At 32.2% G+C, this 25,487-nt stretch overlaps 2 protein-coding genes across 2 annotated transcripts; both read left to right on the top strand.

Annotated features, from left to right (window-relative positions):
• Window positions 1-9,493: 9,493 nt before the first annotated feature.
• Window positions 9,494-15,941, top strand: LOC114296138 (uncharacterized). The gene is made up of 3 exons (XM_082872275.1): window positions 9,494-9,789; window positions 15,735-15,785; window positions 15,938-15,941. The coding sequence occupies exons 1-3, from the start codon at window positions 9,494-9,496 to the stop codon at window positions 15,939-15,941; spliced, it is 351 nt and encodes a 116-aa protein (XP_082728401.1).
• Window positions 15,318-17,948, top strand: LOC114296134 (zinc finger CCCH domain-containing protein 39). The gene is made up of 3 exons (XM_028240424.2): window positions 15,318-15,785; window positions 16,026-16,802; window positions 17,403-17,948. Exons 2-3 carry the CDS (start codon window positions 16,034-16,036, stop codon window positions 17,657-17,659), a joined length of 1,026 nt encoding a protein of 341 aa, XP_028096225.2. The 5' UTR covers window positions 15,318-15,785; window positions 16,026-16,033; the 3' UTR covers window positions 17,660-17,948.
• Window positions 17,949-25,487: the final 7,539 nt, after the last annotated feature.

Genomic DNA, 25,487 nt, shown 5'->3' with positions numbered 1-25,487 from the left:
AGGAGAAGAACTCCTCCACTATCATTACCGTCCCTCCGGTCGCCTACTGCCAGGCCCTCGCGTAGGCTACTACTATCTTCCAGGCGTTCGGCATCAGTTGCCCTGGCGCCACTTCTAACTTGTTTAGCACGTCCACCACTATTTGGGGGAGAGGTAGTCTCAAACCCCCTCACAACGCTTCCTCGTAAAGGATGAATTCATCCGGTCGCACATCCAATGCCCTCTCCTTGGATGTGGGTAGCCTCAACCCTATTTCTGAGGGAATTTGGTACTTCCTCCTTATTCCCTCCAACTCCTCCGTAATAAGTGTGGCTCTGTCGGCTTGGTGTGCCAATGGTCCGACTCTGCTTGACTAATGGGCCTCGCGACCGCGATCATTGTCATAGGGCGAGCCCGCACCGCTTGACTAACTACCCCCCCTCCCTTCGCTCCACTCGATACTATTCCGCTAACTCCACCACATCGTCATCACCTAATGAATCAAGCCTTGTGGCTAGCACTTCCTCTTGGACCATTTCTCCTACGTGTCTGCATATTGATTCGGACGCGGGTGCAAGGAAGTTCACAAAGTGTTGCAGAGGTGTATCACTGGAAACAAATGAGTTTACTTCTGGGACATGTTGGTTTTTGGCAAAAAGATAGGTAAAGCGGACAACCCCAAACGCCCATGGTTTGCCTATATTCCAAGGGTTAAGGTTAAATTTCGCCAGTTTGAAAATTTTTAAAAAAGTCCCGCCCCTGTCTTTTCATTGCCCTATATCACCCTGTCCCTTTACTTCTTACTAACGCGTCACCTCCCCCATTCAAGGATTCTGCCACGTGTACGACCACAATCCACTACTCCCTTCTCCTCCCCTGTCTATTCCGCTTAACTTCACCACGTGCCCCGCCGCTCCTCGAGCCCCACGCACTGCCACTTCCTCTTCTCACTCGGCCACCCTTCGTGGTTGGCCATCTTTACGGTCGGTCCCTCCGCTTGGCCACCCTTCGCGGTCGGCCCTCCTCACGGTTGGTCCCTCCCCTTGGCCACCCTTCACAGCCGGCCCTCCTCACAGGCGGCCCACCTCACAGTCGGTCCCTCCGCTCGGCCACCCTTCGTGGTCAGCCATCCTCATGGTCAGCCCCTCTCCTCAACCACCCTTCGCGATCGGCCCACCTCACGGTTGGTCCCTCTGTTCGGCCACCCTTCGCGGTCGACCCTCCTCACGGTCGGTTCCTCCACTAGGCCACCCTTCGTGGTCGGCCCATCCCCTCGGCCACCCTTCGCAGTCGGCCCACCTCACGGTCAGCCCCTCCACTCAGCCACCTCTCGTGGTCGGCCCACCTCCCAGTCGATCCTCTCTCCGTCGTTATCTCACTACCCCTGTTTACTTTCTTATTCCCTTCGTTGGACTAAAACGACACTTGGGAATGGGGGACTACTGACATAGGTAAGCCCATAAAGGGTATAGCCCACCACTTAAGGCCCAATACATGATTCAACTATTAAAACCCAACATTCCTAAAACCTAACGTTACACCAAGCACCAATGACATCTAAACACTTGGCAAGTAAAGAGCCAGCCACATCAGCAAACAAAGATCCTGTAGAGTTATTACACTACACATCAGCCATTAATGAGCTTCCCTGCAGCATTTATTACGATAACCCTTCACGTCGGAACAGAACAGCCTCAACATGAACAAGGCAAGGTAGAACATAGACTTTCGGCCAACGTGTCAGCCCGGAGTGGACAAGGAAATGATGAGCAAAGGATATAAGCATGCTCCTAAGATAAAGAAAAGGTTAAGTTCTCTATCTTCATTTCTATCCCGACATTCGATCACTCTCCTCTAACTTGCTCGTCAGAGGGTTCGCTGGGGAACTCCCCTTTTCCCGTTGAACTTTTGTGTAGGTTTTGCTGTGAGTTCAACCCTTGGGTAACGGTTTGGGAAGCGTGGATCAATCTGACCCGCTCCATCTGGAGCCCATAACATCATCAATTTGAGTGAAGGTTCTTGCTTCCTCAACTCATGGGGACATAAACATCTAAGGCTGCGTTTGGTTTAGTTTTGAAATTGTGATTATCTTTTTGGAGTTGTGATTTGAGTATGAAATTATAAGTTGAGTTTTGAATAATTGAAAATTTGTTTGATTATGAGTGTTGCAAAGAGTTTTAAAAAGTGTTTTGAAATGAATTTTAAATTTTGAAAAGAGCGGATTGAGTTTACCCGGTCATCCGACCGAACATCCTCTCCGAACATCCTCTTGGACATCTGGTCGGTCGTCCGGCCAGTTGACTGGAACAATGTAAATTTTTTTTCTTTTTCTTTTTTTCTTTTTATTTTGCAATTGCAATTTGTTATTTGAAAAAAAAAATTTTATTTTAGTTTTAGATATTTTTTAAATATAGAAATTAATTTTTTTTAGATTTTTTATAACAAGAATTTAATTACTAACTATCTTTAACACTATATCATCAAAAGAGTTATGAGTTTAAATTTTGAGTTGTGTGTTTGATTATAGTTTTGAAATTAATTTTTGAATTGAATTTTGAGTAATTTTGAGTTGTATATTTGGTTATGAATTTTGAAAAGTGATTTGAAAAGTTTGCCTTTGGAATCATGATTCCAAAGGCAAACCAAACGGAGCCTAAGATTTACAGTCATAGAAATTTCTGTAGTTCATTTTAATGTCTGGATAAGGGTGAAATTTTTTTCTACCAAAACAACGATTACCTACTGCTCAAGGCCAATTTGAAAACTTGGTAAAAAGTCAATTTTTTGATTTTTTAGCTCTTTTACACAAAAAAGCCATTTTTTTAGCCTAAAAAGCCAACAAAAAGCAAAAAAAACCAGTTTTTTATTAACTTTTCATAAGACCACTCAGTTTGGTTAGATAGATAATACGTGAAAGTGAAACAAATTTTTTTTTTTGGGATAGAGAACCTTAGAAAGTAATGGAAACTAATATAATTCAAATTAGCTTGTTAGCTAGGCTAACAACTTGTTTCAAAACATATAGAAAAAATTATTTTTTTTCACAAATCTTGACAAGGTTTATTTATTTATTTTTTATCTATATTTCTCTCCACAACTCCCTATTATATAGTGATTATATTTTTTTCTGATAATTTTCTTACAAATTTTTTAATCTATTCAAATGCATGCAAAAAAATAAATTTTCATTTATTTTTCTTTTCTTTCACTCTACATTTTACAATTTCCATTTTCTATCATCTGTTTAGCCTAAAGAAAATGTTGTAAATGGCACCTTTTTTGTAAAGGGCACTAAGAATGGGAAATAAATCAACAAACCATTGTTAAAAATCAACCATGATTAAAATTCAGAGTTCTGAGTTAGAATACTTATCCGAATAGTATAAAAGGCATATTCAAAAATTCAAAAAGTAACGGCTATTTTTTACACCACAGTTAGGATGTGGATTCTAGAAGTATTATTGAGGAGAATTGGCCCCCTTTTGAGATCAATCACACATATAGAATAAAGAGTTGAGGGGGGAAGGGGCTTTGTTTGATGTTTTTAACGTGAAATAGTTATATTGTCAATAAATAAAAGAATAAATTTGATGATTAGGATTCCTCCTTATCAAATCCGAGGTCAACACTGAGCATCTATGCTTTCGTGGATATTGACTATACTTGCCATGTCAGCAAATGTGGGCCCAAAAACATACTAGGGTCAAAAAGGACTTTTTACTACATTTGTGCTCATCTACCTTTTTGCCATCCTATCCTGTTCCGACAAAGAATTTGCTGTGAAACAAAAATTAACAGTCCATTACTCAATTTGTGGCGATTTAAAAGTTAAATTTAATCATTTTTTAACATATTGTTGATTAAAATCCTATTGTTTTTCTATTCTATATATCGATTTTAAAAATAAAAAAAAATAAAAAAGGTAAAACTTTGGCATGATTTTATGTTCGGGTATTGGGTTCATTGACATTGCAATTCCGCAAGTGAACAATTGTAATAGAGTTCAAAAATATGAAATATACAAATCACTTGAAATTGATTGACTGACGTATTTGGCTTGAGTTTAGCGATGTAATATCATTGTTCAATGAACAGTTTCATCTTCCAGCTTACAAATTATTTTTCCAAATAAAATCACCGTCTTATATCAGTAATTAAAGTTCACTAGCATCACTGCATGGTTGATCCACTGTTTTCAATATAAAAAATAAAAGAAGATGTTTTCTGTGCCTTTTCAGCTGGGGTTGCCCTTCTTTGGATTTCTTTTCTATTTTCTTGTTTCGGTTGGATCCTCTCCAACTTGGTAATGTACTAATATATGATTATGCTTGCTTGACAGTGCCAACTTAGTTGAGATTGTCTTGTGCAGCTATGGTACTCTTTGCACTCACCCCCTTATCTTTTTTTGATGTATTTCTTCCTTGTTTGTTGGTTTATATCCATAAAGATTTCATTTTTTTGCTAATCAAAAAAAAAAAAAAAAAAAGTACAGTATTATGCTTTTGTGATGTATACTGCTCTGTAAAACACTGCATACACATTCTTAGAAATCTGATTGTATATTATGAACTATCAAAATATATATAGATATAGATATATATTTAAAGAGGAGTGAATAGAAAGAACTTGGATTCAACATAAACTCTGTCTAAGATTTTGATACAAAGTTCAAAAAATTTCAATTTAAATTCCTTGGTTTCTTCTTACCATAATTTTGTTGCTTGGTTTCAAAATAATTGAACTTTAACCTAGCATAATTAAATAGAATTGAGAATCTTTGACAGCCACGGATCAAGAAAAATTCTCATTTGAAAACAGTAAAACGCCACGTGCTATAACGCTACACAGCTATAACGCTACACAGCTAGTGTTTATTGAAAAAAACACTAAATAATTAATCAAACAAGGTAATAAATCAATAATTAATCAAAGGATGAATTACACTAATAGTCCCTATAATTTGAGACTTGTGTCACTTTGATCCTTGACTTTTCAATTGTGACATATTTGATCCTGAATTTTGAATCTTGTTTCAAATTAGAACAATTGAAGATATCATTAGATTTTTCAAGGGTAAAATCGTCAATTTGATAAAATATAAACTAATTTGACAAAAATAAATGTCAAACAAATATTTTTGAATTTTTAAAAATTATTTATATCCACTAAAAATAAAATTATGTAAAATTGATAAATCTTTTAGACATTTATTTATTTTTTTTACCAAATTAATTTTTATTACGTGTTTGGATGATGATCATGTAAAATTATTTTTTAAAAATTAATCATGTAATTTTTATTAATTTTTATCAATTTTACATAATTTTATCATTGGTGGATAAAAATAATTTTTTGACATTTATTTTTGTCAAATTAGTTTATATTTTATTAAATTGACGATTTTGCTCTTGAAATTAAACAATGGTATCTTCAATTGTCCTTATTTGGAACAAGATTCAAAATTCAGCGTCAAATGTATCACAATTAAAAAGTCAAGGACCAAAGTGACACGAGTTCCAAACTATAGGGACTGTCAGTGTAATTTGCCCTTAATCAAAAGTAGCCTAATCATCAATAAATAATCAAAAGGAGCCTAATACCAATTTTCCACCCCCAAGAATAAGGCCAAGTTTGGCAACACCAAAATAATCTATCTTTTTATCTTTTTTTCATCACATCACTTTTCTACTTTTCTGCACATCTTTTTATAAAAAGACAAAAAATATACTTATTTAGGTCATCCCAAACAACTCCTAAGATACCTACAACATAATCCTTCCCATTTTCATAGCGCCGCAAACTCTGTTGTGGAAAAAACATAATTCTTGGAACATTCTTTGAATGAAAATAAAATGCTTTATCTATAAATAAAACAAAAAAAATGAAATACTCGTATAAAATAAAATGCTTTAGTAGCTATACCTGTCAGATTTCCAATGGGACATGAATGTCTAATACGTTGCATGGCATCGAGTCAAAAGATGCCCTCTTATATGCCATGCTATATTATGCGTTCGGTTGTTTCTATACATGAAATTAAGAAGGAAAAAAAAAAAAAAAAGACTTGTCAAAATAAAACATTCATATACACGAGTTGAGGAGACAAAAAAGAATGCCAATGGACATGAATATTCTTCAAGTGGGGCCTTTGAATTATTGCAAAAAAGGAATTGAAAAGAAAAGAGGAAGAAGAATAGAATTTGACAACGGATGTGCATTAAGAAGAGGAATCGATTCCAGTATGGAGAACTTCACTTGTTTTGATCTCTAGCTTTAAAACCTGAGCCATGCGCACCGGAACTACATGAGGCCTGCTTAGGAGGGAAGGTGTTATGTGCAAGTTGTCGACATGGAATCCACAATTTTGCATTGTGAACATTGCGTGTTTTTGTGTCCATGTCATCTTCGCAGATGGAGGGGCCATCTTGTGAGTTGGAGATGGGGAAGATGAGAAAAAAAAATCTTTGCAACCAGCTTTCAAATAACAACTTCCCCTCATAACACCTTGCAAGAAATGGATAGAGGTAAGAGAATAAATTTTTGAAAGCCTTTTCTTTCAAATAATGCATGGGGAATCATATAATTGGAATTTTGTATGGAAAAAAAAAGGTAGTCCTATGGAACTTCTCTTTGCACCCCCCTAAATTCTTTTAGTTCATACCATTACTTAGTTCAAATACACAATTTTAATTTTTGTTACTCTGTTCAATTCATCTAATCCTCAACTCCGAACCTAAACCTTAACCCCATCCCATTAGTCACCACTGTTGCTCTCCGTAGAATATCGCCACCTCTTTCCTAGCCCTCCCCTACCTCTCCTCTAGCCTCCACCTCCCACACCTCCTCCTAGATCTAGGATTTGATCACCACCGCTTGCCTAGCCCTTTGCTACCCCTCCTCTAGCGCTCCACCTCTCACACCTCTTAGATCTAGGATTTGAAGGTGCTTAGGAAGGGGTGGAGGGTGGCACTAGCATAGGGGGTGGGAGAGGGTGCTGCAATGGTGGGGTTGCCGTGAAGATGAAGCAAGAGGCTGGGTCATAGTGGTAGGGAGCTAAGGAAAGGGGATCACATTGGCTAGGGTTTTGTAGCAACAAGTTGTGGCAGCCAGTGGTGGTGAGGTTTGGAGAGGCGTGTTATTTATCTTCAAGGGTAATTAGCATATAAACTCGTGCGATGCACGGGCTAAATAAATAATTAAAAATAATTTTAAAATTGAATAATAACATAAAATTTATTTAAAATGTATATAAAAATAATTTAGAATGAATTAAATTTTAACTATTTTATTATAATATATATTGCAGTTGTTATGTCATTAACGGTATATTCTAAGTTCACAATAAGAAATAGATGTCATAATTTAATTGGTAAAGATGAAAAAAAAATAAAATAAATTAAATATATATGATAAAATAAAAATAATTTTTGTTTTATAATTTTTTTTGTTTTAGTTTTTTCTATGTTAAAGTTAGTCATGAAACTTAAACATACCTTTTAAAAATAAAACAATATATATATATATATATATATTTGATAAAATCGTTAAAATCAGTCAAAAGACTAATCAACTTACACAAAAATTAATTAATTAAAATTTTTAAATTTTATTTTATTTTAGAATTTAAACTGTTTTCAACTAAAACATGAATAACATTACAATATAAATGAGAGCATAAGTTTGTTTTATATAAGTGAAACAATTCACTTTTTTCTTCTAATTCTGATATGGGATTGTATAAAATAAAAATTAACAATTGTTCGGACGGAAAATTTATTTTGAATCAAAACAATATCAATTATTTAATTTTTAATTACGTCAATCTTTAGTTTATTTCGAATCAAACAAATCTAACCAATATATTTTGATAAAATTGCTAAGATCGCAATTAAACTAGCGAATCAATTAAACCAAAAACAATTCAGCCTAATCGGCTAAGTTAAAAGACCAATCAACTTAAACAAAAATTAATTAATTAAAAATTTTAAATGTTATTTTAATTTTAAAATTTAAACTATCTTGAATTAAAACATGCATAACAACACAATATTAAATAAGAATATAATGTTCATTTTATATAAGTGAAGAAACTCACTTTTTTCTGCTTTTCCCAATGTGGAATATCGAGATAAGTTTTTTCAAGTATCATAATAATTAAATTATAATTATATATATGGAAAATAAGTATTTCTCAAATAGAATTCATACAAAATTGGTTATTATAATTAAAATTGAGTTTAGGTAGAACTTTATATGTAAATAAAAAATGCATACTGATGTGGATTTTAAAAAAAAAAAGTCTTTAGATTTTGCCAAGTAAGAAAAAAAATTACTTTTAATAATATATGATTTGCTTTAGGGATATGAAAAGAAGAAATTGTGTGAATTAAGAGAATGACTTTTCTTAAGTGTGCAACTTACACCTTACACTTACGCCTTTCTATTTACTATCCTGTTTTATGTTTACACCTTCCACTTATACCTTTTGTGTTGATTGCATATGGTGTGCAACCTTAAGACATTGCACATCATAACAGCACCCTTAAGAGAATGGTAATTTGCTCAATCTTATCCCACGTGCAAAAAAACTCTTAACCTTTTACAATAGAGCAATCTTTATTATTGTGTCAAGACCCGCCCTCCCATATGTGCTCTATGCATCCACTGAACAATTCGTTACTTCAAAAGCCCTCCCCCACATACGAATAATACCACCCTCCAAACAAAAAAAAAAAAATTATAAGTCAGAATTAAGAAGGGAAAAAAGAAGAAGTCAGAACTCTCTAAATCTTTCAAAAAAAAAATCTCACTTTTGGAATCCCATCTAAAAATAAATAAATAAAAAATAAAAAATCTGAATTACTCATAAAACATGAAAAAGGGACATCCAAGGGCCCCACTGCATCTTGAGGCCTTAAAACAAATATATATATAAACCACCCCAAACCCATCCACCAAACATCACCAATTCCTTCACCTATTTTCCTCTTTGCTACTGATAAATTTGCTGTGCTACTATTTCTTATTTCATTTTCTTCATCTTCTTGAGGTGAGCCTCCCTAATTGTTTTTTCATTTCAGATCATTTCCAAGTTTTTTTTGTTTTTTTTTTTTGGAGTTAAGACTCACCTCCCTATGATTTTGTTTTTGTTGTTGAAAAATACTAGTGGGTTATTAGGCCTTAGTGTGTTGGAGTCTGGAGTCCGTCCTTGTTTGTGTATAAATGCACCTTCCTATGGACTTCGTCGAGGCAAAACTGTGCAATTTTTAGCACATTGCTTTTATCATCCCGTGCATTTACTAATTAACTTGTTTAGAATAGGCTTCTATTTTATTTCTGCATAAATGTTAGTAAAACATTTGTTCCCGGTGTAAGATTATACTTATAGCTTCAAAGATCAAATTTGATAGCTCTATTTCTTACATATATATATATATTTTTTTGGTGGGTAATTTCAGATAAAAACAAAATGAGCAGATCGGACGGAGACTGGATGTGTGGTTCATGCCAACACATGAACTTCAAGAAGCGGGACTCGTGCCAACGATGCTCAACTCCCAAGTTTGGAGGCGGGGCTGACATGTCATCGTATGGAATAAACAGGACAGAAGTCTTGGCAGGGGACTGGTACTGCCATGCCATGAACTGTGGGGCCCACAACTACGCAAGCCGGACAAGTTGCTATAGGTGTGGCACTACTAAACAAGATTATTGTGGATATGGCGGTGGCACGATGGCGGCTGCTGGTGGTTATCTATACGATGGAAGTGGCCTCCCGGGATGGAAATCTGGTGACTGGATTTGCACTAGGTTAGTTAGTTTAGTTCACATTTACCGGATAATTTAAAACATAAGATCATGAAAATAGAAAAATATTGTTTCTAACACAACACTACTAATACTAATCAAAACAATAAAATTACAAACATACTATTCAAAACATACCCTCATGAATAGTAACAACCATCATAACAATAAGATAAAATAAAAAAACACCTGGATCTCTTTGGGTGTATTTTGGTTCTCTGTTTTTATTTTGCAGGAAACTTGTTTTCAAAAAGTATTTCAGATTTTTTTTTTTTTTTAAACAACTCATATTTTGGGAAACATAAAAAAGAAAACAATGGATGTTTTTGAACTTTTAATTGTTTTAGTTTCTGAAAACATGAAAAACAAAAAAAATAAAGACCACGACCAAACATGCTAACTAATATTCAAAACAGAACCTCATGAAAATAAAACTAATATACAACACGACTACTACACAGTGTAATCAAATGTTGAATAATCACAATGTTCTTAAAAATAAAAATCAATGGATATTAATCCTCATGCATTTGTATCAATGTACCATTTCTATTTTGGTTTCTCATCTAAGATGAGTTTACGATTTTGATATGGTCAGTCCTATATGTGGTTGGCACAACTATGCTAGCAGGATGGAATGCTTCAAATGCAGAACACCGCGGGATTAGGGTAAGCTATCTTCATTGTCTTTATCGGATAATTTTTTTTTTTTAGTTGTTTCCAAACACTAAATGTTCATCTTTCTAAGATTCATATATATATTTTTTTGTTTTTTCAGGTGGTGCGGTTTAAGGAAAGTGAATTAACACCTCTTCTTTTTTTCCCTTTTTTTTCTTGCCTACTTTCTCCTCATTTCCTGGTTGTGTTTAATAAGCTTTACATTTATGTTTGATGATCCATTTTCACAAGCATAGCCATGTATTTGCCCCAACTAGGGTTTCAAACTTTTATTTTATGAAGCAAATGAAAACTCTTCACTTCTTCAATAAATCTCTCTCTCTCAATATTTTTTTTGGGGGTGGTCCATGGAATGTATAATGTAGTGGTTTCTGCAATCAAAACTGTCAACCAAAGCTGCTTAAGTCTACAAAGCAATTCAAATACACATCATGACCAATTAGGACCACCAAAACAATGTATTCAACCAATGCAATAACAAAAAGCTATATCTATTTCGTCACCGCCTAGGTGGATGCTTCTGATTGGTTCCATGTTTGAAAAAAAAAAATCAGAAAAAACAAAAAAATCAAGAAGAGTCATATCTTGGCATGTATGCATTCACATAAAATGGCGATATGTATTGCTTCTCATCCAATTGAACAATGATAGAATATGGAGGAATTGGATATGAGATTCAAAGATTCTATATATATATTTTTCTTCTTTTTAAGTAGTTCGCTTCAAAAGACAGCCTTGTTTTGGAGCGATAAAAATCGAATCCTTTAAGCATAAAAAATCATTAATAATTTATGTAGATAAGAAGCAGATGCTCTGCTTTATGAGCTCATATGCAACGTCAAGTTCAAAGTGAAGTCAAAATCCAACTTTCTCTTTAGAACCTTTTGATTGATTCACTTATTGCTCTGCAATTCACAATCCATAAGGTTTCTTGCTTACTGAATCAGTTGTTACATTACCGTTAAAGTCCCTTTCCAAATTGGGAAAAAAAGAACTCCAAGTTAGTTTAGGGTGGACTTCCTAACCCTTTTTAGGTTTGCTAAATTGGTCTTGTTTGATGTAGCTTTTGGCAACCTAAGATAATCTACATGCAAAACCTTAAAGTATTCGTTCCTCTCCCAACTTCCCATGTTATTTTCATCTCATAATTTTATAAATAGAAGTTGTAGCAAATACTTTGGAACAAACTAGTTGTTCAAGGAAGGGTCATTAACTTGATGTGCATATTGAATGTGTGCTCATTAGTGGCTAGAAATGTGGTTCTTAGGATCAACCGCCTAAGCCATTTTTAGGTTTGCTACATTTGCTCCATTTGATACTAGCAAGTTAAATGTTGATAACTTAAATGTGCAAAAGTTAAAAGTATCTATTTTCTATCTTATTAAGTTATTTTCAATTTATTTAAATTAGTAAAGTTGTAACATACGTCATGACACAAATTACCGAGGCCATTGGCTTGATGTGCATGTTGAATATATCCTTACTATTGGTTAAAAAGGTGGTTTCCATAAAGGCATTAGTTTGTTGGCCCCTATACTCCATTGCTCAACTTTGATAGATTCTTGTTGCCTCCTATATTACTTCATATGCGTTTTTGATGTGAAGAGTTCTAATTAATGACGGAATTGCCCTTTTTTGGTGTCATAATCAAGCAAAACAATAAATTAGAGTGGACATTATGTTTGTTGTAGTTTTAGATTTGAGCAGCCAAGGCCCTGGGATAAGGCAGTCTTTGCTACTGCATTAACAAAACCCTTTATGAAAGCAATCTTCAAAGCCAGTTTTTGGCTTGATGAGAGTTTCTAGAATCCATCCAATTGTGGAATTTGAAGTCCAAAAGCCAGTGGCCCAAAAGTGCCCTATGCGGGCCGGTCCACATCTGGCGTAAGATCCAATCTGTAAACTGAACGAAACAAATAATTGAGCTGATCTTTCATTCGGAAATTAGGGCTGAACCTTTCAGGTGAATGTCACTGTCTTTACGTTTCATCTATGTTGAAGAAAAATATATGCTGCAAAATATATGATTGGTATGGTGTTTTGTTAGTTCTGATGATGTTGGGCTGCTGCCTTTGATTTGTGTAGAGCAATGATACAAAGTTCTAAAAATAAAGTATATGAGCTCTAGTGATGTAATATATATATATATATAGCAAAAATACAAGTCAAAACATCACATCACATGGTGAGACCCAATGTTAGAGCTCTCTCTAGAGCTCTTCCTCTAGAACTTTCCAACATTTTCCATTGAAAAATGCTTGGGAGCACTAATTAGTGCTCCCACTAATTAGGTGGCAGTGGGTCCCGCCATTAATGATGTGATGTTTTGGTCTTGGAGTTGTATTTTTTTTTTTTTTAAACTTTTTTAATGCATTAGTGCTATTAGTGGTGATGTTTTTAGTGGGATAAATCATTGTTGTTTTCCATTTGTGTATTGTTTTAAGGGTTTGCTTTATTCTCTTGTCGGTTACTCACCAACTTTGAGATTTGTGTTAGTAAATAATTGTATATGTTTTTTTATGTCAATCTAGTTGGAATCTTGAGATTATTTTATAATGGGTTTTGCACTCTCCTCCCCTTCATTGATGTAATTCATGTACTTTGTTTACTTGTTTTTTGATCAATAAATTTTTTTTTGCTAATTAAAGAAAAAAATATGTGATTTATATGTTTTTCTTTTCTTGAAAACGTTGGCTTTCAATCATTTGGTGTCATTTTCATAATACAAAACTTGAGATTTCTTTACACGTAACATAACATTTATAGATGGTTTTATTGATGTAATTAAGAGCCGGCAATGAAAAATGAAAGAATTTGTTTTGTTATTTGAAAATATATTAGTACAAGTTCAGGACAAGAGTCACTGTCAACACTTTATGATTTGAAAATGGGTAAATTGCACTTTTTATTCTTTTGATCCATATTTCACGTTGATCTTTATTGTTTTAATCTAAACATTTTAATTTTTACTTTTTTTTATCTATTTTCAGTTTGATTCTTACGTATAAATTTTTGTTAATTTTTTCTATATATACATCTTAGGAGATTGATCCAAAAGTATTAATTTTAATCTCCAAATTGAATAGAAAATCCAAATTAAAATTAAACTTAAATATAGAAACCAAATTATTCAATCACCAAAGTTAAACAAATGTGATTTATCCTTTGGAAATTTTAACTTGAAGAAAAAGGGTATCAAAATTAAAGTTATACCCTCTAACCATACTTGAAATCGACTGTCTTGAAAAATGTATTTTTACCTACTAAATTCAAATCGAACACATTCATCAATTTTAATTAATTTTCGATTTCTAATCACGATAGATACAATGAACTTCGTACCTCAAAGCGAATCCAACCTTTAAATTTATTTTCATTTGTTTTTAAAAAGTCAAGAACTCATTTGTCAGTCATTGGTTTAATGGAGAACTACATGTAGGTGAGAGAAGGAGAAAAAAAACTCCTAACGCATGAAAGAGGTGCAAGTGACACTTGCACCGCACAGTCTTTTATTTGCACTCCACCATAGATATACTTATACCCTTATCTGTTCGTAATTTTTTTTCTTCTCTTACCTACATGTAATTTCTCCTTGATTTGAAAACATGCATAAAGATGGCCCATATGAAGCTTAAGGTTTATGAGGCAAAAAATTTTGAGTATTGCAATATATCATTAATTTTTCATCACTAATCCCACCACTAGTGAAGCGGCAATTGAAAAAAAAAAAAACAAAACAAAACAAAACAAGGCACAAATACACTTTGATAGTGGGTGGGACCCACTACCACATCATTAGAACCACCACTAATTAGTAATCTAAAGCATTTCTCAAAAATTTTGGGCCATAACCCCATTACCATACATTTTTTTTCCAACTTCATGATATTATAAATACTAATAAAAAAATATTAGATAAAAAAGAACTTGTACCAAAGGCTATGCTTGTAAACTGGTGTGTTATTTTTTTACATAATTTATTTTTAGGCTCACGTAATCCTGTATTTTTGTCTCAATTTACTCACAATCTTTTGATATATCTTGAGATTTTTACATTTTAAAACTCTTATATGATCCAATGACAACGAATGAATTGGGACAAGAAAGAATTATTTGAGGACAGAGGATTCTTGCTCAAAGTATTTGCAATTTCACTCCGACTAATCCTCGAGTACTGCAAAACATATATTTATAACAAACCAAAAACAGTATGTAAATCTCTATCTAATGTATATCAAATAAATATTTGATCTAATCTTACTTGGGAATACACAAAGATAAATAGCAGTGAATAGATTGAAAGTAAATTAAAATTAATATAAATGATATATATATATATTAGTATAAAAGATATAAAAATATTATTATTTTTATTTATATGACTAACAAACGACAGATGGAAAAAGAGATTAATAGTTATCTTAATTAAAATTTTAAGGAAATTTAATATAATTATGTTAAAATTTTTATTGTATTTTTAAAAAAAACTTCCAGAGAAGTAAGTCTAATTGTCACCCAAAAAAAAAAAAGAAAAGAAAAAGAAAAAAAAAGGAAGGAAGTGTAATTTACCTTTAAAAAAAGTTGTTGATATTGCTTAGATGTTCCAAATCCAAACTTCCAAGTCCAATTATGTAATTTACTCAATTTTCTTAATTTAAAAACTTAGACTTGGTTTAGGAACAGATCAATTTAGTAATTTTTTAGTTATTTGGTTAAAATATGAATTAAAAAAAATTAATATATTTGAAATAATTTTTTAACTTTTTATGAAAAGATATACAAAAAGTAAAAAAAAAAAAGAAAACTTTTGACTTTTTAATATGAATTATTAATTTTTTAACTTTTTTAATAATTTTTTAATTTTTTTTTGACTAAACGGATCGCTTCCAAACGAGTCCTTAATCCCTATATTCTGCCGTAATAATATCTTAAACACTACATATATTAGGGCTTTAGCCGTTTTCATGAGTTTTGTAACTTCACTTTGGTCTTGAAGTTACTGATCTTTGTTCAACTAGGGCTTTCTGTACGGCGGCTAGGGTTTCTATTCCCTTTCTGTTTCTCCTAACCCACATATATACATTTTTTTCATTCAACTTTTGTTAGGGTTTTGCATAAAAAGTTCTGAACTTTGATCATTTTTTTCAAATTCACATACAAATTCAATTTTGGTTTTTGATCTTCTTTGATGAGATTTTGTTTTAGCCCAAGTTACAATCTGGGTGTTCTTGATTGTTCTCTGGAAGTCCTGTAATCAACATCATATTCAGATTTGAACTTAAATTCTATCTGGGTGTTCTTGATCAATCAGATATATTCAGGTTTGCTGATTTTTCAATCTTTATATCCGCTCATTCTCGCATGTTTAAATTAACTTTAGTTCAAATACTTTCTGGGTAATTTTGATCATACTGTCATTCGGGTTTTAATCAATTGTGCATTCATGTTTGTTGATTCTTTATTGCCATTTCAGTTGATATCTTATTAGTGAATTGGGTTGTATTGTATTCAATTGATACAATTGTTATCTAACCAAAATTTAATCTTGATCAACTTTTCAGCCAAAATCATGAGTTTTCCTGATCCTCAACCACAGCCTCCCTTTGTGCCGCCTTTTTCGCAAGGTGATATTGTTGGCTTTTGGCCTCAAATTCCATTAAACGATGAAGACATGGACTCACATTCACAATTTGATCATGGACCCCTTTTTAAGAAGCCAAGAAATTTTGGAAACAACCCAGCAAATTCCACACCCTTTCCACCAATGAATCCGAGGATTATGAATCTGACAAACCCTCCAATCAATAGAGGAACTGGCCATATCTTTTATAAGACGCGTATGTGCTTGAAATTTTTGGAGGGTAATTGTCGGAATGGAGAGCATTGTACCTTTGCACATGGGCCTGAAGACTTGCGAGAACCCCCACCCAATTGGCAAGAAATTGTTGGTGCGCGTGACAAGGACAAAGGGCTGGGAAATTGGAACGATGATCAGAGAATGGTGCATAAGATGAAAATTTGCAAGAGGTTTTATAACGGAGAAGAGTGTCCTTATGGGGACAAATGCAATTTTCTTCATGAGCAGAAGTTCAAGACTGAGATGGGGAGCCCGAGAGAGAGTTCTGCAATAAGCATTGGAACTACAGGGTCTATGGTGGGGAATAGGAGTGTTTCTGATCAATTCGAAGTGAATACTAATAAGCATGTTAATGCTAGTTCTGATGATTTTCGAGATTATATGAAACCTACTTATTGGAAGACAAAGCTCTGTATCAAGTGGGAGACCACAGGACAGTGTCCTTTCGGTGAGAGATGCCATTTTGCTCATGGGCTGTCAGGTATATATTATCACTAATGCATAGCTTGATTCATTATTGGTTGCATTGTTGTTCCCTTGTGAAATTGATTTGTTGTTCAAATGTGGAATAAGGGTGATCCATTTTTTCAGAGCCTTGCTTGGAATATACCTCGTAATATCTTGAAAATACAATCTTTGTTATTATTGTGTATATTTGGATAATTTATCCAATTTAATTTGATGTACCTCCTACTAGCTATTTAAGGTATTGTTAAATTGATACTTCAAAAGCACCCGTTTTTGGAATTTACTACTTACTTTTCAGGAATCAAAGAAGAAATTTGCTTTGTTGTCAAAGCAAGAAGTTGTTTTTGGAAGTAGAAATATATTGTTTTATGCCGATATAGTGGTTTTTTGACCTTTTGACTTATTTTTTATATTCTGATTCCATTTTACCTCCAAAATTAATGTATTAAATTGAAACTGCCACTTTATGTAAAGTTTCTTTTTGTAACGAATGAGAAAAAACAAATGAATGGTGAAAAAAGTCGTCTTCATTGAGAGCTTAAAATACTTCCCAAAGGTGATTTCTGATTTTTGCTTCTTTTTTTTTTTTTTTTTTTTTTTTTTGGTCCAACAGAGTTACAGGCACCCGGTGGCCACATTGAAGCCGAAGCAGTGAATACATTGTCTATTCCAACAAAACCCGTTTTGGTTCCTGCAAATGATGTTGTACCTCCTAGCAGGACAGTAGTCTGTGCTCCTGCAAAGGAAGATGTTAAGGGTAAGAAATGCTTTCCAAAGTGGAAAGGAGCCAAGAAGATCGATCGTATTTATGCTGATTGGATCGATGATCTGACACCTCCTCTGAGCTTGCCAAACAAAGTACAGAGCTGAGAAGTCTATGTTTCACTTCAAGTTCTTTTGCGTATGGAGTTTCTTTTGCGTTTTATCCAACAAGATTAAGAAATGTTCAATGGGTTCTGCAATTTTGCTGTCAATTTTGAAGGTACCCTGCAAGTTCATTTTGATTTATCTCAAAGGGATGAAAACATGATGGAATGCATGGTTTTTGTTCTTTTCTTTTCTTTTTATTGTCCTCTATTCATTAATCATATTCAGTTTTGAGATTTGGAATTGTTTGTAGACAAGAATTTTAATAAGGTAATGTTTTGGTTTTCAATAAGAAGTGTGCTTGTTTCGAATGAACGCGCAAATATATCCTTGAAGGTTTGGAATTTTGTGAGGATGTTCAACAGCTTGTTTCATTCATGTTTGTTATATTTTATAAAATAATTTTTAATCCAAAATTCTTGACTTTAACTGTGGAGTTTGTGTTTTGTGGTGCTAGTCCTAGTACTTACCCTTAAATATTTCTGCTTTGAATCTCTGGAATAACTGGTAGTGAGTTTTTCCAATTCTTTTAGTTGGAATTTGACAAATGCTTTTTTAGTGTTTTATTTATTTATTTTTATTTTAGAATTAAAAAAAGCTAATGATAGAGGGTAAAATTATCTTTTAAAATTTGCTAAAATTGCTGTTTTTTTCCGGAGAAGCTATCCAAACAATTTGTTTTAAGGGTTTTTACCTGGAAAAAAAAAAGTTATTTAGTTCTTCCCAATCCAGAGCCTAGCAGACAATTAATTGATAGAACAGTTTGGAGACTAGTATTGGGTTGAACTGTAGGGGATTTTTAAATTTTTTTTTTATTTCATTTTGATAACCAAGTGTTCAGGTCATTTTACGCTTGCACCTTGACTGTAGGGACTTGAGACCTTGGTTTTGTGAAATGTGGTTGCCCTTGGGTTGGTTGACAAATCATGTTTTATAATCTAATCATAGGTTTAGTTTAGAGGACACATCATTTGTTGTTCTTATTTTTATATTATGTATATCCATATTATTAGATAGAGATATAATCGTGTGATAAGTTAAATTTCAGTTCATTTGTTATAACTGTAAGGCTACAATTAACTGAGTTATCATTGAATAATTTTTGTGTCGAACCTTGCAATCAGCCAATTGAAAAATATGCTCATCCTATTATAAGCCGGAGATTTGTGCATTGAGTACAACATTTACTAACAAAGTAGAGTTTCTTTATGATGGTACGAAAGGGACTTTCTAAAGTATATTAGTAGAGGAAGCCATGAAACATTTTCAAACTACTTTAAAGAAGAAGAAAAATGAGAAAATTGTTTTGAAATACTTGCATTCAAGGAAAACCCATATATGAGATATTTACCACAAGAAAACATTGAATTTTTCAAGGATAAAATTTGTATCTGAAAGAACAAGGACCGAGTAGGTCTGATGCAGAAATTGTGTAGATATAGAAATAAACAAATAATAACATGTTTTTTTATTTATATAATTAACAAATTATTGAGAATTACAATTTTAAAGAAGGTCGTTTTAATTTTGTTAAAAATTTAATTTTTCCAAACTTTAAGAACTTATCATTATTAATTTTAGCTTTAGATTGGTTTGAAAATTGACTTAAAATTTTTTTTTTTAGACTTTTTATAATATTTTTTTGACTTTTTAAACTAATATTTAACTAATTTGAAAGATAATATTGCAGATAATCTCTCACTCTAATCTCCAACAATGTTAAAGACCCATATTTTACATTTATAAATATATATGTGGTAAGGGTCGCGAGTCTTATATTATTAAGTGTATAATCAAATAAAAAAATGATATTTATTAAATCAAAAAATTATGGATTGAATTGTGAGAAAATTTTAAATTCTTGAGACATTTTTTTTTCTCTAATCAGAATATTTTATGCCACATGGTGGAATATGATTCATGATTGGACAATAATCAGTTTGTTTGGTTTTGGTTTTTAGAAAATTTTACTATTTTATTTTTTGTATTTTTTCGTTTTCAATATTTTTTTAATTTTTAAGCAATTTTTTTAATTTTTAGATTCACCTAATATAAATACACTTAAAAAGTATAATATTTGTGATTTTTTTTAAAAAAATTCACTAAATACCAAAAATACAAAAAAAAAAATCAGTATATTTTTATGTATTTATTAATTTTTTAATATATTTTTTCACGAATATTTTACTTATTTAGATATATCTAAGTAAGATGAATGTTAAAAGGTAAAAAAATTACTTAAAATTTTAAAATTATTCACTAAAACAAAAAAAAATAAAAAAACTTAATTTCCAAAAAAATAAATTTAAAAAACTAAAACCAAACACACTGAATGTTAATGCGTCAAGTACCATATGATCACCTTTGAGGTGATTGAGGTCTATTTTGAGAAGTGTTTTTATTTATTTATTGACTACTGTATGCCCGTGCCTAAAGGCACGGCATAATTAATGTTGACATTAAAATGCAATTGTAATTTATACATAACATGTTCAAATTTGTAGAGTCTTGTCAGTGTTTAATAAAGATATTGAAAAAATATAAAGAAGTATTCTTCTTCTTAAAAAACTTATAAAAAATTAGCCTCTTTAATTCTACATCATTAGAGGTGGAATTAGAGAAGCAAAATTAGAGGATGAAACACACGCGGTTTAATTTCATTTTTAGACTTTATTTATTTTTAAATAATAAGAATTACCAAAAAATATAATTTAAACAGGAGTACTAAGTTAAAATAAACAAAAAATACTGAAACAATTCTCAAGCGGAAAAAAAGACTGAAACAATTCTCAATCTTACCTTGCGAGTGCGAGTTCGAAGGGTAATTTCAAACTGCAATTTCATACGTATATAGTATAAACAGGAGTACTAAGTTAAAACTGTAATTTTAAATTTGTAATCTCATATTCTCCAAAAGGAAATCTCATGTCCTGAAGCCACGATATAAATAATGTTAGGATCAAATTATAATTATAATTTATACAACTACACAATTGAGAAAACTCAGTTTGCTCCAACTTTATAGACTCACACATATATTCAAGAACGATCACCACAAAGTTCTATTTAAAAAATAGCAAAGGAAGCTAAGTAGAATAGATTTAGTTTCCATTGCCTTTGTCGGACTGGGAAGAAACAGAGGGTGGGCAAGCAAGTAAAGCAATAATGTAATTGGCAATTCTAAAGCAATAAAATACACCTGACAACAACATTTTATAAGTAATAATGAAGGCAACTGAAGCAACATTGTAAATAATGTTAGGATTAAAATGTAATTGAAATTTGTGAAATTTGTGAAGGACAAAATTTAAATAAAATAAAACAACAAAAACATTCAAGCACATGACAGCTTGATTAATTGTTCGTAGCATGAGGAAATTAGGCTCTTGTTCATTCCACTTTCAAACGGATCCTAAAACAACCAAACTGAAAATGAAGAAACTGATAGCAAAATAGGTTTAATAGTTAGCAATCAAACAAAGAGAAGGGGAGAGGCAAAACAAACAGACACAACCCAAGAAATTCTAAACAAACCCCAAGAATTCCATGACTAAACCTTTTGATCATACAGGAAAGTAAAATTTTCCATAAACTACAGACTACCTGCAAGATGCATTATGGTCCAAAACAAATTAAAATAAATCAAAATGGGTGATCAAGGGCCTCAATCTCATAGCTTACAGTTTATATCCATGACAATAATGCCTTTACATGCAGTAAACCAATGTGATGTGTTGTGTCATTTCCATTCTTTTCTCACCCCTTACAATCCAACCAAAGGCTTATATATTTTTATAACCTCAAAATAGCAAGAAAGCTGCAAGTTTTATAATATTAAAAAAAAACAGTTGGTACAAACATGTAAAGAAACACAGCAAAAGAAATCTGAAGTGGACAGACACCCAAAAGAGTCATACAACACAGCACAATTTTTTTTTTTCTTTTGAAAGAGTAGAGAGTGAATTCACAGGAAGAAACAAAATTCTATGAAACTCAAATGAAACACCAATTTATTAGTAACCCAAATAAACTCCAAATTCAGCACTTCAGCAACACCAATTTACCAGCACTTCAACTAAACCCTCAATTTTGCCAACAGCCCCACCCAAAAGCTTCATAGTAAAACAATCCAATTCCAACCCCAAAATAGAACATTTCACAGCACCAACACTTCAAGAAAAAAAAATCTTGGAAGAAGTCAGACTTCACATACAATTACTCAATTACTCTTCTTTTTTTACTCAATAACTCAATTACTCTTCACTCTTTTTTTTTTTTTTTTGGCAGAAAATGTGAGCATAGCTATTCCAGAAAGGAGAGCCAAAAAGAAATAGAGATAGAGAGAAAGAGAAATCAAATTACCTGGTTAACATGGGTTAAATCCCTCAAACAATTCAATTCTTTCCCAACAGCAACAACACCACAATTTTCCCAACAGCAGCATGTGTTTTACAATTTTCCCAACGGTAGTAGCACCACAATTGCTTAATGCTAGGGAAACAAACACAACCATCAGAGCTGAAAAAAACAGAAAGAGAAGGGAAAAGGCAGAAACACATTGAAATCCCAAGCGAAAAACCAGTTGAAGAACAGGAAATAAACCCAGATTGAGAGAGAATGGCAGCCCAAATCTATATAATAAAGTACCTCTCAAGATATAACCATAACATCAAACCTAAAATGGAAATAATAATAATAATAATAATAACAATAATAATAATAATAAAATCAATAAAAAGTACTTTCATTCATAACATAAATCGGTGTCCTTTGTTGCATGCCACTATCAATATCTAGCTGCAAGCACACTGCTATAATTTCTAATGGATTAAGAAAATAAAATAATAAGAAAATAAGGTCCATTGCCAACATTTAGTGCCTTACTGAATAGAAGAAGAAATATTGGAAAGAGTTTCTGTAGGGAAAAGACACAGATCAACATTTAGTGCCTTAGTAGCCCAAAATAGTACACATAAAAATTCATACTGCTATTCTTCAAGACTAAAGTCATGATTATTGCAACACCACTATTAGCTTACACAACGAATGAAAGTAATAGACTATGAACAAAATAGGGCTTCAATGCTTACATATCGACAACAATGAGTTCCTTTAACAGCTTCCTCAAACAGCAGCACCACCATAATCTATTATTGTTCAAATGTTTCTATCCAAAAACATTAGCGTTCTCATCACCTATAAGACTAAAAACTATATCAAAGTTTAGCAACTTAATCATTCTCGAACCAAAATAGTTTATCAAAAAATGCTCATTCTAAATCATCATTCTTCACGTAGTTGGCCAAATTTATTTTTATTTTATTTTTTTCTTTAATGATTATTTGGAGATTGTGCCTCATCTAGAACTCAAAGGTTAACTTCTCTCCAATTTTGCTCTTTATTTTTAATGACAAAAGTTGTTAAATATGTTGGAATTTGGATGGATGTATATGTTATAATCTATCTTCTTCCTCAATCTGGGTACAATAAACATAGTTTAAACCCAGATAAACAATCAAACCTTGAAGCCTCAGGTTTGGTTGCATGTGAGAGAGAGAGAGAGAGAAATCGACCTCATCAGGGAAGGTGAGAGAACAATCGGAACATCGAACAACGAACAACTCTTTCCCAACAAAACAAAATCTCATAAGTTATTGGCAAAAGCAGCACCAAACATTCTAACACAAATTTTCTAAAAAAACAAAGAATGCTCTAATGTTGAGAATTTAACTGGATAAAAAAAAAAAAACATTACCACTTTGTGAATTAGAAACAGAATCATTATACTATATTTTGAATCAAAACAACCATAATCAAAACATTACTATTTACCCCAATCTATCCAAAACAGAATCATTATACTATTTTTTGAATTAGAACAACCATGAGCAACCATTAAACAAACTCAAAAATATCACCAGCCAAGTGATAACCACCATCAAGAAATCATTATACTATTGACCCCAATCTATCATAGAAGCTATGGAAGTTTCCAGTCAAAGTCATTTTTGGTCTTAGATAGAGAGAGACACTTGTGGATTCAAAAAATAAGAATATAAGAATCAATAAAGTCTATTCATTAGCAATCAAACATTTAGTAGCAGTCAAGGATTCTTCAAAATTAAGTGAAATTAAAAGTTCACTTAGAATCAATAAACTTTATTCATTAGCAATCAAACATTTAGTAGCAGTCAAGGATTCTTCAAATTTTATAATTTTGCATGATTTATGTGTTTTTATGTATTTTGAGTATTTGAACTCAAATTATAGTAAATAATACATTTTAATTTTTTTTTTATATTTTGTATAAAATAAATACTAACAAAAACAAAAATAAAAACATAATTTGTTCCCAAGAAAGTGAGGCGACGGTGGCGGTGGCGGTGGCAGTGATGGACAACAAAAGACACTTTGTGCCCAAAAGCCACAACTGGCCAAAAAAAATAAAAATAAAAAACTCTTCACCCCCACCCACCCATCCATCCTTTATCGCTCACCTCACTTTTTCAAATTTCAAATTTTAAAACACATACTAACTCTCTCTCTCTCTCCCCCTCAAAACACGCTTTGCTACCCCAAGAAGAAGAGGCCAAATCTATAAAGGCCAAAAAAATAAAATAAAATAAAACAAAATAAAGAATTCTTACGAATGGTTCAGTTTAATTTATAGCAAATTTTTTATGTTAAATTTTGGATACTAAAACTTATAACGTTATAATTTAGATTTATGCAGGTAAGTCTTATTTAATTATGTGGTCCTTTTTAATTATATAAGTGGTGGGAATTATCGTAAGTCCATCTAAAATATTATGTACCTTAATCTCAATTGATTAAATTATGTTCCATCTGTAACATCTAATATTGTTATTAAACTCAATTGATTAAATTATTAAATTTCATTCATTTTAAACTCAAATGATTAAATTATTTTTCATCCATAATTACCTAATATTGTAATTATGAAAGGTTTACAAATATTTATAGTGTGTATCACCAAACAAAATGTATGTTTATAATGAGAATATCTACACAGAACTCTCAATTAAAAATAACAACCCCGAATAACCTTAATACAAATTAAGAAATAAACATATAAAATTTATAATGTTCACCAATAAAAAAAAAAACAGTCATCTATTTTACTTCACCAATAAAATAGTCAAATAAAAATAAATAAATAAATAACATATAAGAGAAATATTGTTATGCAATTATAAAAAAAAAGCCTTGCCTACTACAAATGTGGATCAACCAATTCACAATTCGTAATAAAAGCATCAAAATCTCTCATAAGCCTTGAGACTCCATCCCCATTCAACTTTTTTGAAGCAAATCCATTAACGTTAAAATCACCTTCCACAACAATTTGGCGAACACAACCCAAACAAACCAATTAACTCCAACAAACGACCATCTAAACCTAGGACTTAGGACCATAAACCCCCATAAGCTAAGCCACTCATCGTTGTCATCAAAATCTCTAAACCTTATAGACAAAAAACACCCTAAATACTACTTGTAGCTTACCGACCAAAATCCCCGAAGGATCTACTACTGAAAGATAAGGCCTCCTAACTCCTATTCCAAGTCCCCCAAATGCTCCTAAAAAAATTTCAATTTTACTTTCTAGAAAGATTATAATATCTGGATTATTCTTGATCAAAGTATCTTTCACTGCACTTCTCCTACTCCTAGACCCAAGGCCATGAAAATTCCAACTTGTTATCTCTATTTATAACTTATCCTACCCATGACCTCTTTTGCTCAACCATCATAATTAATCCTAGAAACCAAATTCCTCAACTATCATTTAGACCAATTTTTGAATTTT

Source organism: Camellia sinensis, chromosome 5 (assembly GCF_055761805.1).
Source record: "Camellia sinensis isolate YWXY chromosome 5, ASM5576180v1, whole genome shotgun sequence".
In the NCBI taxonomy this organism is placed as follows: domain Eukaryota; kingdom Viridiplantae; phylum Streptophyta; class Magnoliopsida; order Ericales; family Theaceae; genus Camellia; species Camellia sinensis.
Note: the sequence above shows the minus strand (reverse complement) of the source record. Positions and strands in the feature narration are given on the sequence as shown.

Excerpts from the sequence above, each read along its gene's own strand:
- LOC114296138 (XM_082872275.1), top strand. The coding sequence starts at position 9,494 with ATGAACTTCAAGAAGCGGGACTCGTGCCAACGATGCTCAACTCCCAAG. Across the intron at positions 9,790-15,734 it reads GGTGACTGGATTTGCACTAG|ATTTGAACTTAAATTCTATC; the intron begins GTTAGTTAGTTT and ends CATCATATTCAG.
- LOC114296134 (XM_028240424.2), top strand. The coding sequence starts at position 16,034 with ATGAGTTTTCCTGATCCTCAACCACAGCCTCCCTTTGTGCCGCCTTTT. Across the intron at positions 16,803-17,402 it reads TTTTGCTCATGGGCTGTCAG|AGTTACAGGCACCCGGTGGC; the intron begins GTATATATTATC and ends TTGGTCCAACAG.